This window comes from Misgurnus anguillicaudatus, chromosome 12 (assembly GCF_027580225.2).
Source record: "Misgurnus anguillicaudatus chromosome 12, ASM2758022v2, whole genome shotgun sequence".
Taxonomy (NCBI): domain Eukaryota; kingdom Metazoa; phylum Chordata; class Actinopteri; order Cypriniformes; family Cobitidae; genus Misgurnus; species Misgurnus anguillicaudatus.
In genome coordinates this window covers 39503526-39527312 of record NC_073348.2, presented here as the reverse complement: position 1 = coordinate 39527312, position 23787 = coordinate 39503526, and the positions used below count along the sequence as shown (strand labels likewise).

Sequence of the window (23787 nt, the reverse complement as noted above, 5' to 3'; positions counted from 1 at the left end):
TGTATAGTGTGTACTTCTAGTTAAAAATATAAATGTTTACTTATAGCTAAAATAATACTGCGCAGGTTTTGTTGTAGCATCTCTTTCAGACACCATTACTTGATTTGAATAACGAATAATGGTCCTCAAAAAACAAATCCAGGTCAAAACAATTTGTTAGCATCCCACTGAATTAGGTCTCCTTTTCTAATTGAATTAAGTGAATGAGTTCTCATGTGCACATGCACGAATGCAGAAAATGTCTCAAATTTGTAAATTACCCATTACTTGTCCAAAAACTTTCTGTACTGTAGACAACACAGCTTTTTAATAATGCGCAACTAACAATACTCTATCCAATCATGTCAGAACAATATCTGAAGATCCGTTCAGACAGGATCTCATCTTTGCCTTCAGTGTGGTGTGAATATGCCGGACCATCACGTCCTGGCATGGAAGTAATTACTAACCCATCTAGGAAGGGAATTGTATTATGAGGAGATCAGCTCAGGTCTGATGCTGTGCCACGGAGAGCAGTTATTTGGAGACCACGGCTTTTTATAGAGAAAGTCAATACTGAGTCTGAATCTTCTGCCGCGGCTAAATTTAGGAGGATCTGCTTTTGATGCCACTGAGCTGCGAAACCCGCTGAAGATAATCCAATCAAAATATCATAATGCATGGTGAGGGGATTTCGTCGGTTGGTTAAAAAAAGAAAATGAATGAAACACCCGAGAAGAGATCTGTGATCGGTGTCGATAATCTGAACCAGATGCGACAATAAAACCACAAGATATAAATGGGCGTCTCTTACTGTACACGTACACGAAAAAGCCCGTGTGTGTGTGCGCGCTGACAAAGAAATTCATTAAAATATTCAAAATACATATTAAAGAGATTTGTGGGGGTGCATGAGGGGTAAAGCGTTACCTCGACAGCCCGAATTAGACTCAACGACACGTATTTATTATTCACACTTTTTCAAAAACTCATTTTCAGCGGCCATGAATTATTTAGCAGTTTTCCAAGCAAAAGGCGCCTTTTGATTAAACCGTGCCCCAGATAACCTCGCGCCCTACACATACACACAGTGGAGATTTAACTGTGCGCTCTCAGGATGAGTAAAGTCGGTAAAACCCAAACAGAAAGCTGTGGGCGAGTCGGTTACTGTAGGTGGAGGAGACGGTTTGGAAACTCACCGCATTGCTCTCAGTGCAATTTTGTACGCCAGCTCGGCATCGTGAGGTAGGAGGCATGTGAAGAGATACTTGGCGAATGTGTGCATGGGAACGCTCTCTCGGTAAATGAGCTCCCCCAAACCGCTGTACGGCCCACCTGGAAAGAGAATAAACACACACACATGAGCAAACAGTCAACAACAGTTGTGAAAACACACATGATGTACATTACAACTAAATACTGAGACATAATATGATTCATTTCCACTCAAAACACAAGACAGGTCGTAGTGTTTCATGGGTGAGAGGTGCATTGTGGGTAATCTGATCAGTTTACAGACTCCCATCATCTCCAAACCTGATAAAAACCACACGTCCACTTTCAAGTGCACAACACTCTCTTCACACAGCAGGGCGCAACACAGATAGCTAAACATATCAGCTAAACGCATCCGCTCCCTTTCAAAACATAGAAAATAGGCCCTATATAGGCAGCAGACAGTGACATATAACCTCATTAGTGAATGTTTTAGCTTTACATCATACAAACACGTTCATAACTTCAGAAACACACAAGTCTTGATGTGAACATTTACATTTATTCATTTAGCTTTCAGGGAGCATTTAACATTTGGTCTTAGCACATCAATAAGCTGTCGACACACAAATAAACAAATGTACAATTCATGCACTTTTATTGTATGAAACTATTGTAGTATAAGTATTGATTTTAAACGTTAAGTAAAAAAATCAGATTTTTTATATTATTATTGCAGTTTTTAAATATTTGCCCATATTAGTTTGGGTTAATATGTATTTTTATGTTCATAGTGCCATGCTGTTAGCTTCGCAACACACTGACGCAAATGTAAAATAATCTATCGTATGAATAAGTACTGATTTTAAGCGTCAAGTAAAAAATATGTAAAAAAAACAATTATACAATTTTTAACATTTCTTTCAATATTGAATGATAAAATAACCAAATATTTGTCCATATTAATTTGGGGAACTAAGTATTTGTGTGTAAATATGTATGTGTGTAGTGTCACGCTGTTAGCTTCGTAACACACTGACGCAAATGTAAAAGTACTTATTCATACGATAGATTGTGATTTTAAGCTTCAAGTAAAAAATCTGTAAAAATTATTATAAAATTATATAAAAAACTATAAAATTTTTAGAAAACAATTGCAGTTTTTAAATATTGGACGACAAAATAAAACAAATATTTGCCCATATTAGTTTGGTGAGCTTTGTATTTTTATGTTTGTAATATCACGCTGCAGTTCGCTTCGTAACACACTGACGCAAATGTAAAACAATCTATCGTATGAATAAGTACTGATTTTAAGCGTCAAGTAAACAGTTATATTTTTTACAGTTCTTTCAATATTAAATAATAAAATAACCAAATATTTGTCCAGATTAATTTGGGGAACTATGTATTTTTATGTGTTGCCACGTTGTTAGCTTCGTAACACACTGACGCAAATGTAAAACAAACTATCGTATGAAGAAGTACTGATTTTATGCGTCAAGTAAAAAATATGTAAAAAAAAAACGATTATACAATTTTTAAAATTTCTTTCAATATTGAATGATAAAATAACCAAATATTTGTCCATATTAATTTGGGGAACTAAGTATTTGTGTGTAAATATGTATGTGTGTAGTGTCACGCTGTTAGCTTCGTAACACACTGACGCAAATGTAAAACAATCTATCGTATGAATAAGTACTGATTTTAAGCGTCAAGTAAACAGTTTGTAAAAAAAAGTATATTTTTTTACATTTCTTTCAATATTAAATAATAAAATAACCAAATATTTGCCCATATTAATTTGGGGATCTATATATTTTTATGTGTGTAGTGCCACGTTGTTAGCTTCGAAACACACTGACGCAAATGTAAACTTACTTTTTCATACGATAGATTGTGATTTTAAGCGTCAAGTAAAAAATCTGTAAAAAAATGTAAATATTGAACGAAAAAATAAACAAAATGTTTGCCCATATTAGTTTAGTGAGCAATGTATTTGTATGTTTATAGTACCACGCTGCAGCTCGCTTTGTAACACACTGACGCAAATGTAAAACAATCCATTATAGCATAAATAAGTACAGATTTTAAGCGTCAAGTAAAAATATCTGTAAAAAAATAAATGCTATTATTAATTTTTTTTAAATTTCTTTCAATATTGAACGATAAAATAAACCAAATATTTGCCCATATTAATTTAGGGAGCTATGTATTTTTATGTATGTAGTACCACGCTGTTGGCTTCGTAACACACTGACGCAAATGTAAAAGTAGATTGTGATTTAAAGCGTCAAGCAAAAAAATCTGTCAAAAAATAAATGAAATAATTATTTTTTTAATTTATTTCAATATTGAACGATAAAATAAACCAAATATTTGCCCATATTAATTAAGGGAGCTATGTATTTTTATGTGTGTAGTGCCACACTGTTGGCTTCGTAACACACTGACGCAAATGTAAAAGTAGATTGTGATTTAAAGCGTCAAGCAAAAAAAATCTGTAAAAAAATAAATGAAATTATTATTTTTTAAATTTATTTCAATATTAAACGATAAAATAAACCAAATATTTGCCCATATTAATTTAGGGAGCTATGTATTTTTATGTTTGTAGTACCACGCTGCAGTTCGCTTCGTAACACACTGACGCAAATGTAAAACAATCTATTATAGCATAAATAAGTACTGATTTTAAGCATCAAGTAAAGAAAATCTGAATTTTTATACAATTATTGCAGTTTTTAAATATTGGACGAAAAATAAACCTATATTTGCCCATATTAATTTAGGGAGCTATGTATTTTTATGTTTGTAGTACCATGCTGCAGTTCGCTTCGTAACACACTGATGCAAATGTGAAACAATCCATTATAGCATAAATAAGTACAGATTTTAAGCGTCAAATAAAAAAAATCCAATTATTATTATTTTTTTAATTTCTTTCAATATTGACTGATAAAATAACCAAATATTTGCCCAAATTAGTTTGGTGAGCTCGGTTTTTTTTATGTTTATAGTACCGCGCTGTTAGCTTCGCAACACACTGACGCAAACATAAGTGAAACCTCTCGCTCTATTTGTGTAGCACTATCTATATACAACTTTCCAAAACAGTCGGGTTCTATTTTAGTTACATTCCTGTATTAGACAGCTTCCTATATAGTTAGGAAACAGCATTTAATATTTACATTAAGCACTTCACAGACAATTTTAAGAGACATTACAAAAATAAATAAAACAACAAAGCAATTTATCTTAAGGAGGCAAAAAGTAAGTGCTATACAAAGTTACATGCACACATGCACAACAGCTGGCCATGTTAACTCTATTACAGCTCACGCTGGATGTCTCTGTGTTAAAAAAGCTGTCGCTGTGTTGATGGATCCTCACATTTGGCCCAAACTCCCCCAAACCCTGCAGCCAATAGCATGCGTGCCTTTCTGTTTCACGCCTGTTGGCAAACACCGAGCGGAAGGATCCACACAGCAGGGTCGGTTTATCAGTTCTCTTCAATCTTACAAAAACAACAGCATTCATAGCCGGCCCCGTTTGCAAACAGTTTCGGTTTTCCCTCAACACCAACAAACAGCTTCGTCCACCACTGTGATGTTTAACACATTCTGAACTAGGGCCGTCGTGACGCCGGATAATTAACGGATGAAAGAAAACCTGCAAGGGCAATATTATCGCAATATATATCGGAATGGTAAATAATAATACTAATCGGTCAAATGTATCTTTTGTAAATTTTACTCCGCCATTGCGGCTCTTAAGGACAAACTGAATTATTTACGATATTGCTGTATATAGCGGTTTTCGTTGACACGGTTATTGGCGGTACCGTATATTGTCACAACCTTATTCTGAACACAGCTGAGCAAAACGTAAACTAGCAAACAACAAACAAACTGTGTTTACATCTCCTTAAGAACATTCCAAGAACAAGAAATTCAATTTTTAGTATTTATTTATCTTGAACACTGCTGTTTGCTTAAAAAAAGATTTGTTTTTAAACATGCTTTAGAAACTCAGCTAGACATTTCGCTGACGCAGGAAGACCCAAACGCACCCATTACAGAATCATTAACTAAACCCAAACTATTTCCTCAGGCTACTGCACCTCTTAGCCTCAAGTTAATGAAAAACCAAAGCCGCTAAACCACGAAATTGTTGTCCTACCCAGTCTGTAAATCTATGAAAGCACCCAGACTTACCCTCTAACAGGAAGACGGCTTGTTTACGGAAGATCTTGACCAGGGTATCGTCCAAGTCCACTTCCTGAAGCTTGGCGATCAGGTGCTCCTCGTTGCGACACACCTTCTCCTGGGCGTACAGTCCGTCGGGCATGATCCTCTGCTGACCCAAACCCATCAGGGCCGTCTCCACCGCCAGGGCCAGATACGACTCGCCCTCTTCCAGGAATCGGCGTGTGGACGGAAACAAGTGCAGTTCGCTGTGTCTGCTGGAGCTCATTGGACCGGCTGAGAAGAAGAGTCAAGAAACTAAAGTCACAATCAGGAGAAAGCGACATTGGACCACTATAGCAAGACCCAACGGGTTTTCGACAGGTCTTGCTTTATAATGAGCCAACTCTGCCTGGTCTAATGAAGCCAAAGCATGCTCAATTAAACCTGTGACTGACTGAGGTAATGCACTGTACCATAAACTGGAAAATTATTTGCTTCATGTATATCTATGAGATGTCTGAAACACTGAACAGACCCTCAATGCTGGATATGAGGTAGCAGCTATTAAAAAAAGAGAAAGAGACAGACAGAAAGTGAGACAGGCTGAGCATCTGATCTTAAAACTACATGATGGGCGAATTTTCAATAAAAATTTTCCCAAACCCAATTCAGCATTAAATAGTTTATAAGTTGTTGATCTCAGCACATTTTCATATTTTTATTTTGACACTTTCAACTAGGCCTGTAACGATTAATTTCTCGTTTTCTCAATAAATTAATTAATTTGAATGAATTATGGTGAAATCCCGGCACATCCCAAAGACATGGGGCGCTCGCGTGCAGAATCTCACATTGTGCCACAGAAGTAGTAGCATTACAAACGCTATTCCAGAAAATGTCTAGAAAATATTCATATCGCCGTTCTTCAAATTGTTTCAGGTATTTTCATGATAATAAAGAATATTTTGAATGATTTTGTTTAACAAATGTTGCTTTTTTAGATGCACGTTATAAACGACTCTGACTCGTAATGATTTTAGATTGATAGGGACTTCTTACTGACCAAACGCCATAGTACACGCACAAGCTGCGCATGAAACACAAAATCGCAGCCTTGCGATTCAGAATCGATTTTTAGACGGGTCTTTTTAATGGGACACGCGATTTATCGTATCAATTCACGTAATATCCATCTGCGCATTTTTGCCAAACACACATTTTCGTTTCTGCCTATATGCCGTGTTGGGGAAAGTTACTTTTAAAAGTAATGCATTACAATATTAAGTTACTCCCCAAAAACCTAACAAATTGCGTTACTTTAAAGTTACGTTTAAGTTACGTCTAAGTAACTTTTAAGTAACTTTTTCTTACTTGGCTAAGGCTTGATCTCTTTCAGGCCTTGCAGGTGTTTATTATTACTCGGAAGTTCTGCATTCAGAAATTGCATATTTCAATCACATAAATGTCAAGCTGACATCTCCGTTTCCAACTCAAACTGTTCTCGCTCAGGTGTGTGTAATTTAGTACATTATTTTTTTTAAATTGAATTCGTTATACTGAAAAGTAACTCGCATCACTTTTAAAAAAAAGTAACTTAAATATTAAGTTTTACATTTATGAAGTAATGCGTTACTTTACTCATTACTTCAGAAAAGTAATATTTTTACCTAATGCACGTTACTAGTAATGCATTACCCCCAACACTGTCTGTTGCCACGTCAGATTGCAATGGAACAACAAAATGGTGCAAAAAAAGACAGATGCAAATAATTACCGTACTTTCCGGACTAAAAGCCAAACCAGAGTATAAGCCGCATCATTCAAAAATGCGTCATTAAGACGAAATAACATATATAAAAGTCACAGTGGACTATACGTCAAGTTTATTTAGAAAATTATTTCACAAAATCCAAGCCGAAGAACAGACATTTAATCTGGAAAGGCAAGTTTTTCAATTAAACAGCGGACAGAACACCAGGCTGAATAGATGTCTGTACGTAAAAGTAATATTATCGGTTATTTAAACAATAAACCATAGCATACAGAACTTACCTGGAAGGTTAAATAGGCTAAATTAACCGAACACGCAAACTAGCGTAAAGTTCGCATACTCGTCATTTCACATCACTGAATCCATTGAATTACATAAATACGGAAGCAGCATATGGCGGACTCTCGCGGCTGTAGACGGTAATGTTGTCTCTTGCCTCATAAATGTCAAAATTAATTCATACTGACTTACAAGGCGCACCTGATTATAAGACGCAGCACCAGCCAAGTTATGAAAAAAAATACAGTAATGTTTACTCCAGACGCATGCAATGTTTACTCTTGATTTTTTTACTTTCTAATGAATCAATTCCGACGTAAAAAGTCAAATCTAATGCAGATAAAAGTTGTGCATACTTAAACACTGAGGCCCGGTTTCACACATATAACACATCTAAGCTATATTTTTATAAACGTGCGGTACATTCTCCACGCTCAGAATGTCCCAGACAACAATACTTTACCAATTCATAAAAGATTAATTACTTTCTGGCCAATTGAAATTTCAGTATGGAGGTAAGGGTTAAAATCGTGATTTTCAGTAAGTTTACACTGCACTGTAAATGTTTATTAGTATAGTTTGTTGTTTGCTTAATGCATCTGATGGAGCGTTTGGACCCAGAAGTTGACGTCAGACTTAACAAGCGAATGGGACTGATATATTTTATCAATTGTAAGAAAATTCAAACATGCATTTTATTCTGGAACCAGGCTTAAAGGTGCCAGAGAATGCATTGTAATAATCTGTGAACCGATAGAAGGTTTGTGGCTTTATTAAGTGCAAAAATGTCCATTTACAACCGTAAGATTTACTTTTAGAATTAAATTATCTATTATTACCTTATTTGAAAGAGTAATTAATAATAATGTTGAACTCTGTTCTGATTGGCTGTTTCTCAGAGCAGCTCCTTCAGTAGCTCTGTGTGTGTGTAAACAGATCTTATGTTTGAGTCTATATCAGATTTTGAGGAATAATCAATTGTTTGGAGATTGTTAATGGACGTTTCTGAGTGTTTTTTCAGTATGGACCTGCAAAACGTAACTGTAACGTCAATAATAACATCAAAACTTCAGCCTAAACGCTAGCATATAGCATTAACTAGCATATAGCACTAATTCAGCAGTCATACATTAGTTTTAAGCATTGTAACAACATTGTACTTAATTTAATGTCACAGTTGGTGTTATGTTGAGATTGGTCTGTTTTCCAGCCGTCTTTTGCATGCATGAGATTTACATAAGGAGGAGGAAACAATCGTGTTTGAGGCTCTTTTTATTCATCTATGCCTATGTAAATACAGTTTTCCTTTAAGCCTTGTCTGTAAATGTGAATGTAGTATTATAAGAGCTGAGTCGATGACCCGTCAGGCTTCTTAAACTGAGATTTAAGCATGCAAACATGGGCCGCAGTTTGCCAGCAAAATTACATATGCTTTGCATAAGAGCCTACAGACATGCTAAAATGAAAACCGGTTTTCTAAAAAGACTTTTCAGCAAATCCCTCACTTCTAATAAAACACAACACATTTATGCATTAAGCAGACACTTTTATCCAAAACAACTTGCAGTGAACTGAAGAAAAGATCAATTTTTATCAATATGCGCGTTTCTTGGGATTTGAACCCACCATGTTTGCGCTGCTAACACAATGCTCTATTAATTGATGCAACGCATGCAAAAATCAGTAAAATTACAGTAAATCCACAGCGTTTTTGGTTACACCTCAATGCCACCAATAGCAATGAAAAGCAACCATGTTTTAATAAATCCTCTTTTTAATTTTTAACATCAAAACCAAGAGCAAAGAGGTTAAAGTCTAAGGTTTTACACTTATTTTTCTTCCCCATGTCTTCCCAAATTGTCCTATTTATCCTCACCTAATAAACCCCACGTCTAGTATAAAGTGAAGGACGTAAGTGAAGGTGTAATTTAAGCAGAGGTGATTTAAACTGGACAAACGCTTTTACTCCATACCAGAAAACACAAATAGGACAGGTTTGGCATTGGGTTTGACATGCACTAACATATTGGAGACGTATACAGGCCACAGAAACAATCAAGCAATAACCAGAATATTGAAAATCTATCAAACGAACCCACATGAACCCTACACAATACTGTGGCAAAGGGATTTCGCACATATATACTTCTTATATAACCGGGTGTGCTTGCCCGTCTCCTTTCCTGTGCCAATCAGAACGGGGCCGAGCCCAAAGGCAACAATACTGTATAATTGCAGCAGCGTGTTCTCTGATTGTGATACAGTCATCTCTCCAATCAAAGCTCATGAATAAGAGATGGGAACAGAGAAACATTAAAATTAAAAGTGCATTAAAAATGCAGCAGGGAAAAGTGAAGTTACGACTTTTAGGTTGAGATAAAAAGCCGCTCACTTTTAAGCTCACCATCTTTTTAATCTAAAGCAGCAGCAGCAGCATACGTGAGCTTCATTCCAGAGAGGATCGAGCACGTGCTGTCTAAAAAACACGCTTTAAACCTTTAATTTGCTGGAGAATGAATGTGGCACTGAGATGTTGAATTCGACAGTGATGTTGCACCTCATAAATAACCCACATCGTGCAGCGCTGCATCTCATGCGTTCGTACCTGAGAAATCCAGGAACCCTCCGTGTGATGCATCTTCATCTCCACGACCGGTTTCCATCAATGTGCTGAACAGAGTCCCGATGGGATCCAGCGGGTGACCCACCCATCCTTCTAGATTCGTGATGGACGTCACACCTTTATGAAGCAGGTCTGGAAAGTGAAAGAGACCTGAGCATACTGAGCACAACATACACTTTAGCTTTTCTAAACCTTGAAGATCTGCCTAGCTAAGCAACAGTCATAGACTCCCTAGTAGGCAGTAATTTAAGATTAATGTGTGCAATCCCAAAATGCATTGGGAAAATGTGTAGTGATGTTGATTCGAAATTTGCACCAGCAGTGACGGTACGCATGTTGCATCGAGTCATCGCAGTTTTTCATAAAAAGCCCCAGATCAGGACGTACAGCCGCCTCATTTGAATATTATGAATTATGCGTGGGCACTATCACCACATGCAGTCATTTGCATATAAATGCAATTGACCTGCGCCCTACTGGGCATGAGTGGACATTTAGCTTGAGTGAAGAGCGGAGCTGCATAAAACCGTTCCCCGGCCATTAGACACTGAATATGATACACAATATTCAAAGGATAATTGGTTGAACTGTTGTTTAATGTTTTTTGGCCTTTTTGCCACTTGTATTAATAAGAATGGAGAGAAGGGAAATGATGGAGGGAAACAGAATCTGGAAGGCACGTCTGCTGCGTAATACGATTCGGAAGTCGCTCATTTTCAACGAGAGTCGATGAACTCTGTCAACATGAGAACGAGACGCTGTTGCTGATGCAAGTCGAGTGTGTCAGTAGGTGGGTTTCCATCACACTGATTTTATGCACATATCGAAGAATCACATTAGAAACGAGTGATGTAAACAACAAATTTCGAATAAAATTCCCTTAATTCGCAGAAACGTTTTTACATTCGCTCAGGTGTTTCTTACGGAGCCCCTAAGGGGACATGGAGAAAAAATTTAATAAAAAGTTTAGTTTCGCGTGCGCACGTGAAACTATTGCGTGTGCACGTGATACTAAGCTTTAAAAAAAATTCTGCACATGAAAGTTTCACGTGAGCACATGAAACTAAACTTTAGATTTTTTTACTCCAATGTCACCTTTAGGGGCTCTGTAGTTTTTTGACTTATGCGATAAAGAGTAAATGCGAATAACGGAAAATGGAAACGTATTTACCCAATAAATTTTAACATAGCGAACATTAAACACATGTGTTTGATCGTGTAGCTGTATCAGTTGATGTTGTCTTTCCCATATATGGGGATCGACGTCATCGCATTGCCCTTGCTGCTAGTACCTGCATCAAAAACTCTGCATTCCTTCTTCTGTGCACAGCATTCAGTTTGTCAATTACAAGCTGCACTGCTAGTAAGTTTATAACTTGCCCAGTCGTAACTAAATGCAGCCATGTCTCTATTTTCTAAGCATGCTTGTTTTATTTACTGTTGGTTACTAGTTTACCAATACCACTTGGAAACGCACCTAATAACTGTTTTTTGCAAATTGTGAAAATATTGGCTTCACGTTTAGATAGTGATGAATCAAAATATTCACAATTTTATGAAATTTGTCTCTGCTCATATACAGGCACAGAACAACACTTCAGAGTGGAGAATTGTGCCAGAAATGGTCATCGTTCTAAGTAATTTTAATTCATGCTTTAATGGTCGCTCATCTTGTTCTTAATATGATGCATTACGCACTGCTGTGGTTAATAAACAAACACTTTCCTCTACAGAATGCTCATTTATAAACTGCTCTGCTGACCAAACAGAATGATGTTATATTTTATCAGTAAAACGACTGATTTGTGATCAGATATTAACCCTTGACCTGGAATGACATCAGTTAATTGGTTTAATTCCATTCAAATTCAGTTCAGATTTATTTGTATAGCCCTTTTCCCAATGCATATAATTTCAAAGGTGCAAAAGCATGCATGCACTTAGAGGGTTTTGCAGCGAAAGGTGGTCATATTTGTTAGATATACCATTTAAATGACTAAAGTGACATTTGTAAAAATAAGGCATTTTAATTACTGACTAATAACCTTTTCATTTCAGGAATATTCCACTTCATAAAAATCCTGATAATATAGACTGTTTCATCAGAAGCACATGCGGTGACGCAATAAGCGTCTGGTCCGAACTTTACTTCCGGTTTCTGTTTGTTTAATGGTCTGACTAGTTGCTGAAACTGAACTCTTAAACAAAAACCTCGTCGAAAATAACAAATGTTTGGATTCCTATGTAATCTACGTGTTGTTTATTTTACTTGTTATATGAATAAACTACTTTAAAAGGAATTTGTTGTTATTTATTCTTCGCAGAGTTCACCGGAAGTTACGTGCTGACCACGAAAGCCGCTTGTTTATGTTGTCACTGCTGAAACCCTCTATACTCACCAAGATGTTTATGTCTTTCTTTGTTTAGTAGAGAAGAAATTAAGTTTTTTTTTTTTTTTGAAGGAAAACATTACAGGATTTTTTCCATATAGTGGACTTTTGTGAACCTTAACAGTTATGGTTTCAATGCAGCTTCAAAGGGCTTTAAATGATCCCAACCGAGGCATAAGGGTCTTACCTAGCCGTGGCAATAGCCGTGTGATGCGCCAGCACGACCTTACGTATTACGTAATTACGTTGAGAGGTCACGCATTACATATGTGAAACGCACACTTGCGGACCATTTTAAACAATATACTGAAACAAAGACGTTAATTCATATAATTTAACATACAACAATGTCTGAACGCTCCTCTTTCTACACACTTGTAAACACTGGATCGTTAGTTCGCATACGTCATCCGTGACATTTCGACGTGATTACGTAATACGTAAGGTCACGCTGGTGCATCACAAGACTAGCGCAAGACGAGAAGATGTGGTTGAAAAATATTTTTTAAAATGATGATCGTTTCGCTAGATTAGACCCTTATGCCTCGATGGGGATCGTTTAGAGTCCTTTGTATTGTATTGAAACTGTAAACTGTTGAGGTCCAATAAAGTCCACTATATGGAGACAAATCCTGGAATTCCTAAAAAAAAAATTCTTCTCGATTGAACAAAGAAAGACATAAACAACGTGCATGGCATGGGGGTGCGTAAACTATCAGATTTTTTATAGAGTGAAGTAATCCTTTAATAAAAACGCTCATGTTAAAGAAAAAATGCGAGATGCACATGTCTATCTGAACTCTTCATATGCTTCATTTTATCATTTTGTAATCATTAATGAAGTATTATGACTATAGCGTACGCTTAGAGATTGGTGTTAGATATACATTATGGGTCGCTAAAAACCCAGTAATGTAATAATGATTGGTGTAGGGCATTTAAAAGGTAAAAGCTAAAGTGCGGCCAAATAGTACAGTGTTGTACTCGAGTGATAAAATCATTTGTGCATACAACCCGTTTGAACCTTCATATAATCTTTAAAAATGTTCGTAACTAAACAGTCAAGACTAAAACTAAGGTTCTTGTTTTACCTTTCTTGTGGTTTCGAAAGAGTTCCAGCTGTTTCTGCTGTTGCCTCCGTAGGGTGTTGACGATGGCGATGGCCAATCGCAGCGCCTCCCGCGGGTAACCGTGAGATCTCAGTGCATCCACCCTGGCGCAGGCCGTAGGTACGTGTTCTGTCACACAAACCCCAAAAAACCCTTGAATGAGCACAATAGTAACATTCACCCACATGCAAACTTGCATCTGGCCGAGCGGCACAAAAATGAAAAATTCCTTTCATTTTGTTAGAAACTCTTGTTCTCGTTCCATATAAAGCATCTATTCATACTTTTCACTTTAACTTGCTTTTCTGTTAAAGCCGTAGACCGCACAAAGAGGCGAGTCAAGCAAACGTCATTTTCCGCTCACCGTGCCACAGGGGCCAGCCGCGAGAGTCAAAGAGCGAATTTTCAGTGTTGTCATGGTAACAGTAGTTGGTGTAGAGGTCGTCGTTGATAATGTGCTGCAAGTGGCTGTCTTGCCAGTGGAGATCGCATGCCTCGATGGCTCGCGTGAAAACCGTCCGGTGGGGCCTGGCGCCCGAATCTGAGGGGGGAGAGAAGAGGAAATTGCTCTGTCATTCTCAATGCCAGCTTTGAGAGCGAGGCCCCCGAGGGCCCGTCAGTCTGGGGCGAAGCCGAAAAACCTTCGCAAATAAGTTGCAGATTAGTCCAGCGAGCTCAGCTGTCAGTCACGGATGTTGCAGATATGAGCGTGTCTGTTGCGAGATGGCTTGGGTGTGGAGGACTGAGCGATGTATAGCTAGAAAGAATATATCTGTGAAATCCAAGTCTCATAATCTAATAGAGATGAGGAGCATTTCAATCTTACTCAGTTAATATTCAAGATTATATTTTGCGCTTTACATTGCTGGGTTTTCACAGGCAGGGTCATCTTTTTTAAAATGTATTTACACATCTGTGCCAAGACTTTACGATCAATATATTGACCAAAAACCCATTGATGATAAGTTTACATTTATTTATTTAGTAGACGCTTCTATTCAAAGTAACTTACAAATGAGAGAGCATTTAACATTTTGTCAATTCAAGGTCGATTTAAAAGATATGATGCAAAATATACAATGCAGGAAAAACTAAGTAAACTAAATAAACTAAAGTCAATAAAAAAAATGTAGAATATACACTGCAAAAAATGTTTTCAAGAAAAAAATTCTTAGTATTTTTGTCTTGCTTTCAGTAAAAATATCTAAAAATTCTTAGATTAAGATGCTTTATCTTAATGAGCAAAAAGACCCAAGAAAATAAGTCTAGTTTTTAGACCAAAAATATCAAATTGTGCATAAAACAAGCAAAAAAAAATCTGCCAATCTGGTAAGCAAATTTTTCTTGAATTTTCCTTGAATTTAGTGTTTAAGAAAAATTGTAAAGATTTTTTTGCTTACCCCAATGGCAGATTTTTTGCTTGTTTTATGCACAAAATCACTTGAATTTGATATTGTTGGTCTGAAAACTGGACTTGTTTTCTTGGGTCATTTTGCTCATCAAGAAAATAAGATTTTTTTCTTAAAAATAATTTTTTGTAGTGTAGCAAAACAAAATGATAATGCAGAGCCCTAATGCAAACCAGAGAAAAGCTTTAACATTTAGGCTCATACACTGTTAAAATCTATACTTTGTAATGTTTCTTTGAATAAATGCATAAATGTAAATATGGGAAATCAATCCTATCACTACCCGAACACGTCTAACATCCAACAAATCTGCACCTTTCTGTCTACAGCCTATTACACCGATGCCTAAGGAAGAAAGTCATTTCTGAGCAATTACCCATCCAGAGCATGAATATTTATAACGAAATCAAAAATTTCTTCGGCCCTTTTCGCCCGACACAAAAAGCCTGACAAATCAAAAAGTTTCAATAGAGCCATTTCACCCGCTTCCTAACCCCACAGCCATTGCCCACAGTTATGATTTGCAGCAAGGACAAAAGCTGGTGAGGAAGTACTAAACCATTGTTATTATGGGCATTCCATTAGTCACACAAAGCCTAATAAAAGGGGCGCCGGGCGGCACGCTTGATTAAAAGACCCGTTTTCCACCCTCCCCGCCACGCGTGCACACGCTTACCTTGGTTCCCGTGCGCACCCTGAGGCAAGGCATTGGTTAAATTGGGCAGCTCGTTGCCGTGGTTACCATCCTCCAAGGGGCACACGTCCACACTGTTCCACTTCTTCAGCTGTCGGAGCCAAGCGGCCTTCTGTTCGGGCTTACAGTGGGGGTTTAGCACGATGCACATCCACAAGGCACCTGGGAGAGAAAGAGAGAGAGACGGCGTCAACACAAAGACGGGATTGGAGATAGACGGCGACGATGGAGAAATGCTTGGTTATATCATCATCATCTTCACACACAGACTAAGGAATATATTTGGGCATAAGCATAGCACTTGGGGACAAGTTCATTTTTTTATTTGATATTACAGTTTTTCCATTAAGTATAAATAATAAACGATAATGTATCTAGCTATGAAAATAATGATGATGTTCGCAGGGGCATCACTGTTAAAATCACTCGTAATCCATACTTTAAAATATTACATTGAGCGCATAACCATCTGGGCTAACACAAAAAAAAATTCGGCAGATGATAAACGTTCGGAGAGATAAATATTCAAAATATCAAAGAAAACCATACAGAGCAGTCGGACAATATGCTAAAACTATTGCACATTAGCAACTACAATTACATTTATACATTTGGTGTAAATTGAATGTGCATTATGCAAGGTATGTGTTTATTTTGCAGGGATGCTCCGATCAATGACGATCTCCACTAAAAATACGTGGCCGATCACTATTCTGAATCGGACAGCCGATCTTATTACAGCTATTTCATGTATTACGGCTTTGATCAGTAAGTCCTTATCGATCTAAAATCACTGTTAGTTTGAGTCGTTTATAACATGGATTTGAAAAAGCAACACTCGTCAAACATAATTATTAAATATATTCTTTATTATCATGAAAATACCTGAAAAGGTTTGAAGAACAGCAATATAAATATATCCGTAAGACATTTCCTGGAGCTGCGTGTCATCATAGCTGCGTGTGTATTGTTCTTCGTCTACAGCGCATTTTGAGTTTCTGCACGAGAGCGCCCCCTGGCTTTTGGATGTAGTGGCATTTCGCTGTAATTCATTGAGAAGCATAGCAAGCATTATCGGCCGATCGATCGGAGCATCCCTAGTTTTTTGTATGTGTAATACTACGTACACACCAAACGCGTAGCATCGCGTTGCTCGCTCTAGATTACTCGCGGGATTTAACTTAGTGTCAGGCGAATTTTTCGCTTGAGTTGAATATTTTAAAGCGAATGTTTTCGCGGCAAACGCGCCGGCCATTTCGAGTAATTCGCATTGCGCACCGACACGTCTAATCGCGTGTTTGCATTGACTCTTTATGTGATCTACTCGCGCAAATCGTTAAACTCGTGTTTGGTGTGTATCCCCCATAAGTGTTTCTTTCGGATCAAACACATACAGGAACAACAACATAGCAATGGTCTTGCAACCATCAACAATATCTCAGCATTGTGGCTGTGACGTAAAAAAGCTCAGGATGCATTTATTTTTATGCAAACAAATAACATTTACTTACATTTCGAAAGGTATAGCAAAGCCAGCAATATGACATTAATATTTAAAGGGCCTCCAAACTATCTATTGAGGTTAAAATCCTTGTCAACAAGGTTACAGAGATACAAAAAGGTTAGTAAACGTTTAAACAGCGGCTTCATTTCGTTTGACAAATAAAACGTATACATAGGTCAGCTGACTGCTCGACTCAACCCATTTACTGTTAACGCAGACAAATGAGTAATGTACCTTTACGACTAGGTCACTTCACAGGACTTCAGTTTAACTTATGTCATTTATGCTCTACTTTAAATTTGTAGTACTGTCTTACTAAGGTCTACAATTTCTACAAATCAACGTTATATTTTTGCTTATTAAAGTTGACGAGAAATGCACAAAACTGAAAGCAGTTAGTTTGATTGGGTAAACATGTTGTATAATGAGAAAAATCATATATGCTTAAAACGTGATATTGCATAGTGATGAATAAATGTTTTTCCAAAAGCTAGAGTCCAGGGTCCATCAACGCATAAATGTAATACAACAATAGTATCCCCAATACACAATGACCCCAATCCCCGATTTGAAAAAAAGAAACTCAGTTATCTGATATCCATCCAGAGACGAAAGCCAATTTGAAGCCAAAGAACCACAAAGTTAAGCAGAACGCTCTCATATACGGCTCTGGATCGATACTCATTCGGCCCTCACCGGGTAAAGTTGCTGGGCATTGCCGGCAACCCACGAGGTTCATTTCGCCTCTAATTCATCCCATTGGCTGCATTAGGCAGTGATGTATGAAGGCTGACGCGAGCACCGCGCCATACAGATTGTGTATGATGGTTTAATCACTCCCAGAGTGCTCCACAATGACACGCCGAGACTACCTGCGAGAGCCAGCTGAAAGGAGGAGCGGGCGAGGTGGAGGAGGGGCAAAGGAGCAGGAAAGAAACGAGACGGGAAGAGAAATGAAGAGAGGGAGAGAAACAAATGGATGATGGCAGGAGAGGAATTAGATAGCCACGGAGAAAAAGATGGGAATACAAAGGAGAGCGAGATGGAGAGAAAAGCGAAGGAGGAGAAATGGGATGCAAGAGGAGAGGATGTGAGGAAATGATCTGGAAAAATGAGGGAGGCTTCTGGAGGGGGTGGGGACGCGAGTTTCGCCTCTTTGTTTGGACTGTTGGAGGACAACATGAAATACGTGCACGCTGAAATATGCATGCTTAACAAAAATTCAATCAACCAAATTCTCGCTAGTATATTTAGTAAATACCTAGTTGGGAACAATTAGGTCGATAATCTTTCTTAAATTAAAATTGGAATTGATCCGTAATTTCTTACAATTCCAAGACGAAAGTCGACGAAAAAGAGGCGAGAAACCGACGCTGCTAACGCGCTACATGCTAATCAAGACGTTGCTTGCTATCTACCTTTCCATTGTCTTGAATTTGCTGGCACTGCGGCTTTGTGTTTGGCTAACGTAAAGGATTAGCGCTCGCTAGTGTAATCACGTCAGCTGAGAGAAATCGTGGCCTAATTTTCAAGTCTCCTCCGTCATACGTAACCTAGATGAAAAGGAGTCGCTTTCACCACGCATGCCCCTGTGCCCGGATTAATTAAAACAATATTGAGCGCTGTCGAATGCATTCATGTGCCCGCAGACAGGAACACACTGCATCCCTCCCCCACATTCGATTCGACCGTGGCTTTCATGGACCTAATTTGAGCTTTCACTCCAAATCTCATCCTCCCTGCCAGGTCCTGTGGTTCTACACAAAAAAGCTAGTGGCCAAAAACGTTGGTGCCAAATGTGCATCAAACAAATAAAAAAGCTTTTTTACTGAGGCCATGCATCATTTCATGCCATGCAAACATGCATTTTTTACAGTGGTATAGCAAGTCCTCTGCGGGATGTGTATGTTTGGAAATCATTATTTTTGTAATTCAGTTTCGAGCCCCTGGTGGTGCACACGCAATTATACACTTTACCTTTGCGGTCAAAAATCATAATTGGCCCCATTTACCGAATACACATTTCTGGTGTTATTGTGCATAATTCATCAATCACGTTATCCCAAAGTAAAACATTAGTTCTCATAAAAGTTGCTCCACCCACTTTTCACAATCCAATTAATTCCCGTGGCACAAAATCCCAAAATTTAAAAGAAACAATTATTTTATTCAGAAAACGCGCTTGAAATGCATTAAAATTAATTAGCATTATCCGTTTCATAGCTAGATACTGGTGGTCAATCTCACAATCTGAACAATATATCGACCTATAAAGAAAAACCACAGCAAACCAATCCAAACAGCCATCAAGACCTGCCTGATGCAAACAGGCCTTTGTTCCCCCAACAAAAGCGACCGTCTCCCAGCGGAGGAGGCAGAAGACGGATGGAGCGAGGAATGTTGGGAGGGGTGGGAATATAAATCTGGGCTGTAATCTCTCTCGCACACTCGCTGGCAGACGTCTCCTCATCCTCAGTGCCTACCTGACCGCCGGTGTCAGATTAAGTGTCCGGGATTTAATGAAACGGTCTTCGTATTATCGTGCCTGTCAGGGAGGAAGAGGAGGGGGCAGCCTTCATAACGAAGGCCTCTCCAATTACGGTGGGGCTTAGAGGGTCTGACAGCCATAATGATTCATCTGAGGGATAGAAAAAGAGAGAGAGAACAGATCTGTCCCTCTCTTTAATGAACCAGGACCCCTCTGTGAGCTCTTCAGGGGGTTATAAGGGCTCTCAAAATGGCTGCTGGAGTTGAGGAGCGGATCAAACACTTGAAAGATACTCGGAGTTTAGTTTGACACACTTTGTAGCATCTAGATATCTAGAAGCGGGATGGTATCAAAATCATCTGAAATAAACTGCAGCAGACTTTATGCTGACACATTTTGGGTATCTACTGTATGTACCTTGATGTTAATTGAAAGAACATTAGATTTTTAGTATCTTAGGTGTCATTTGCAACATTGCTAGTGTCTTGGACTCGCGGGTTGCTATACTTTCTATATGTAACACAGATACTCTCATCTCCTTCTGTATAGGGGATGCACCGAATGTTCAGCAATGAAATCTATTTATCTGACACTTTAAAATGCTTTCACACTGCCGACATGTTTACAGCATTTATAACGATTGCTATTTGATTGCATCATCAAAAACGTTATTGTTCTTTAAAATGTATTTTGTCTTTTTATTTATTTGACTGAACACTGAAAATGTTTATATTTTTTGCCATTTTAACCCAAAAGTTTTGGTTGCAAAACATTTGGTGCATGCCTACCTTTGGATTTTCTCCTTACTCTGCCAAACTCACTACACACACACATACACGTCCGCTAACCTGTTAAGCAAGCCAGGAAATTCCTAGTAGTCTCACTTAGGGATGCATAACGATTAATCGCGATTAATCTATAGCAGAATAAAAGTTTTTGTTTTGTGTGTATATGTGTGTGAACTGTGTATAATAACTTTGTATAGATAAATGCACACACATGCATGTATATGTAAGAAATGTTAACAAGTGTATATACACATTTGTATATTTATGTATAATGTATATTAAATATAAATACTTAATATATAAATATATATTTGTTCTTAAAATTATAAATGCATGTGTGCATATTTACATATGCATAATTATTACACACAGTTCACACACATATGATGTAAACAAAAACTTTTATTCTGCTATAGATTAATCGCGATTAATCGTTATGCAAAAGTATCACAAGGAGCTTCAAAAAAGTAAAATGTTGTTTAAGGAATTTTAAAACACATTCAATGGAAGGTCTCATACTCCTCTTCCTCTCTGACACTGTTTCACACAAATATATAATGTAAACAAAAACTTTTATTCTGCTATAGACTAATCGTGATTAATCGTTATGCAAAAGTATCACAAGAAGCTTAAAAAATAGTTACATTTTGTTTAAATTCTTTCTTTTATGAATTTCAAACACATGGAAGGTCTCGTACTCATCTTCCTCTCCAATACGGTTTCACACAAATATATGATGTAAACGAAAACTTTTATTCTGCTATAGATTAATCGTGATTAATCGTTATGCAAAAGTATCACAAGAAGCTTAAAAAAAGTTACATTTTGTTTAAATTCTTTCTTTTATGAATTTCAAACACATTCAATGGGAGGTTTTGTACTCATCTTCCTCTCTGATACTGTTTCACACAAATATATGATGTAAACAAAAACTTTTATTCTGCTATAGATTAATCGTGATTAATCGTTATGCAAAAGTATCACAAGGAACTTCAAAAAAAGTACAATTTTGTTTAAATACTTTCTTTTATGAATTTCAAACACATTCAATGGGGGGGTTTTGTACTCATCTTCCTCTCTGATATGGTTTCACACAAATATATGATGTAAACAAAAACTTCTATTCTGCTATAGACTAATCGTGATTAATCGTTATGCAAAAGTATCACAGGGAACTTAAAAAAAAGTAAAATTTATTTTAAATACTTTCTTTTACTAATCTCAAACACATTCAATGGAAGGTCTCGTACTCATCTTCCTCTCTGATACTGTGACTGGCACCCTGGGACCTGGAGTGCTGCGTTTGTGCCCACTGCTATTGGGTGCCAAAGCAAAATTGATGAAACATCACAGGATTTGAAAATTGGCAGGCCGGTGCGACAACACGGGCCAATCACAATTAAAATGATTACCGGTCCTTCCAATTCTCACCGCTCTCATTCCAATAGTGCTGACAGCAAGAGATTGAATTGGAGGATTAAAAAAAAAAACAGGATATATTTTCTACATATACCGCTCTGGGTGGATTGTATGGCAGTAAAACAACATTTACTGTCTGGCTCTGTGCTTTTTGATCTAGTTACAGTAATTGAAGCAATAGAAGCAGAACGCAGCACTCCGTCGGTTTCCAGCGCTACGGTTCTTGTGTGCTTACCGCACTATATTTTAGATGGAACGCCCAGGAGGGTTTTAAGTGGGAAAAGAATATGCAATATTGATCAACAGCAAAAGCTACGAATATGCAATCTGGCAACGGCAGCATCCTCTAAATGGACGTCCTTAGAGACGCAGGTGGAGCTCGGCACTGTTCTGAGTACAGTGAAGATGATCTCAAACCAGCGTGCACTGAGGGCAACAACACAACTACGGTGTCCCACTAAACCACACTGTATACACACAATTGCAATGCTTTCTCACAGAGACGCCTATATTCAGGGTTCCCACACCTTGGCAAACTTCAAATTCAGGGTGCCTTTCAAAGACTTTCCAGGTCCAATACCCTCAAATTCAGTGACTAAATGTGGGGACACATTTCAAGTAAGAACAAGGTTACATTGTGTTACCTTTTAAGATACATTGTTGCAGTTCACTTTCGAGGGAACTCGTGCTGCGTCACTGTGGTGATACTTTGGGGACGCCTCCAGGGGTAAGTGCATCTGAATGTGTATATCAAATTCAACCAATGGTGCGGCTTAACAACAAAGTCAGGGTGACGCAGGAGCCAGGAAGTATATCACTATCTGAAAAATTGCCAAATACGGCGTTACAGGGACGCAGGAAGTATGGCAAGGGAGACGCACCGTCTCGTTCCCTTCTCAGGGAACAACAGTTACATACGTAACCCGAGACGTTTCCATGTAACAAACACAACTATGCAAAAAAGCATTTTGGTATGAATCAACATTCGCATACAGAAGATATAAGCATTTAAAGTGAACAGGTTATACCCAAGTATTTGAGGCACACGTCAACTCGGGAGACACAATCTCCAATGCTGGATAAATTTAAATGTTACGAAAGATGTGACTGATACAATTTTGTCTTACGATCTTTCTGATGATCACCAGGCAGTAAGTAAAAGAGAGATGAAGGGTTACTCTTACCTAACTCATCCCAAAGCTGCCGGTATTTGTCCGTCATTGTGGTTCCCTGTTGTCGCCACAGTGCCAGGCGCGGGTCGGCCATGAATTGCTCTGTGATGAGCGTTAACATGCGAGCACCATTAGAGTCCCGCATCTTTAGCATCTCCCGTACCTACAACACAAACACGTAAACAAACACAGGAAGATATACATGATTTCTGTCAAGCATGATTTGTGACTTCTGCAGATCTGTTTTAGGGATGCACCGAATGTAAGGCATCTTTAAAATGCCTCCACATAGCTGACATGCGTGCACACCTCCCACTCAATGCTGGTTGCTATTTGATTGCATCACTAAAAACGTTATTGTTCGGTTTATTCAGTATCAATTTATTTGGCAGACACCAGAAATGTTTGTTTCGGTTGCCGAAATTCGGTGCATCCCTACTCTTGTTTATTTCATTGTTTCAAAGTATTAACGCTGTGAGATGCCAAAGAGAGAATCAGGTTTGACCGGCTCACCTTTGAGAACAGAAGATTGAGCTGTTTGCCCGAGCCGTGGTATCCCCCCTGAGACAGGAAGAGTTTGACCTGTTCCTGGACCTGCTCTTCATCCAGATGCCAGCAGTTCTCATCGTCCACACTGGCCCCTGCTGTGGGGTCCGGGGCCCCTAATTCACATCAGGCAACAACGCAAGAATAACTCGATTAAACAATTGATTACAAAGCAGTTACGAGAAAACAAGACACGATTACAGATGAA

General features: G+C 38.1%; 1 protein-coding gene across 1 annotated transcript in view; it reads right to left on the bottom strand.

The window, feature by feature from the left end:
• zswim6 (zinc finger, SWIM-type containing 6) overlaps positions 1 to 23787 on the bottom strand; it is a 79981-nt gene that overhangs the window by 8891 nt on the left and 47303 nt on the right. The window contains exons 3-10 of the mRNA XM_055207472.2: positions 23547 to 23695; positions 23046 to 23196; positions 15645 to 15824; positions 13924 to 14100; positions 13542 to 13688; positions 10043 to 10192; positions 5415 to 5681; positions 1179 to 1314 (exon numbers count right to left, since the gene is read on the bottom strand). Of these exons, the coding sequence (XP_055063447.1) occupies positions 1179 to 1314; positions 5415 to 5681; positions 10043 to 10192; positions 13542 to 13688; positions 13924 to 14100; positions 15645 to 15824; positions 23046 to 23196; positions 23547 to 23695 (1357 nt within the window). The remainder of the gene's footprint in view (positions 1 to 1178; positions 1315 to 5414; positions 5682 to 10042; positions 10193 to 13541; positions 13689 to 13923; positions 14101 to 15644; positions 15825 to 23045; positions 23197 to 23546; positions 23696 to 23787) is intronic.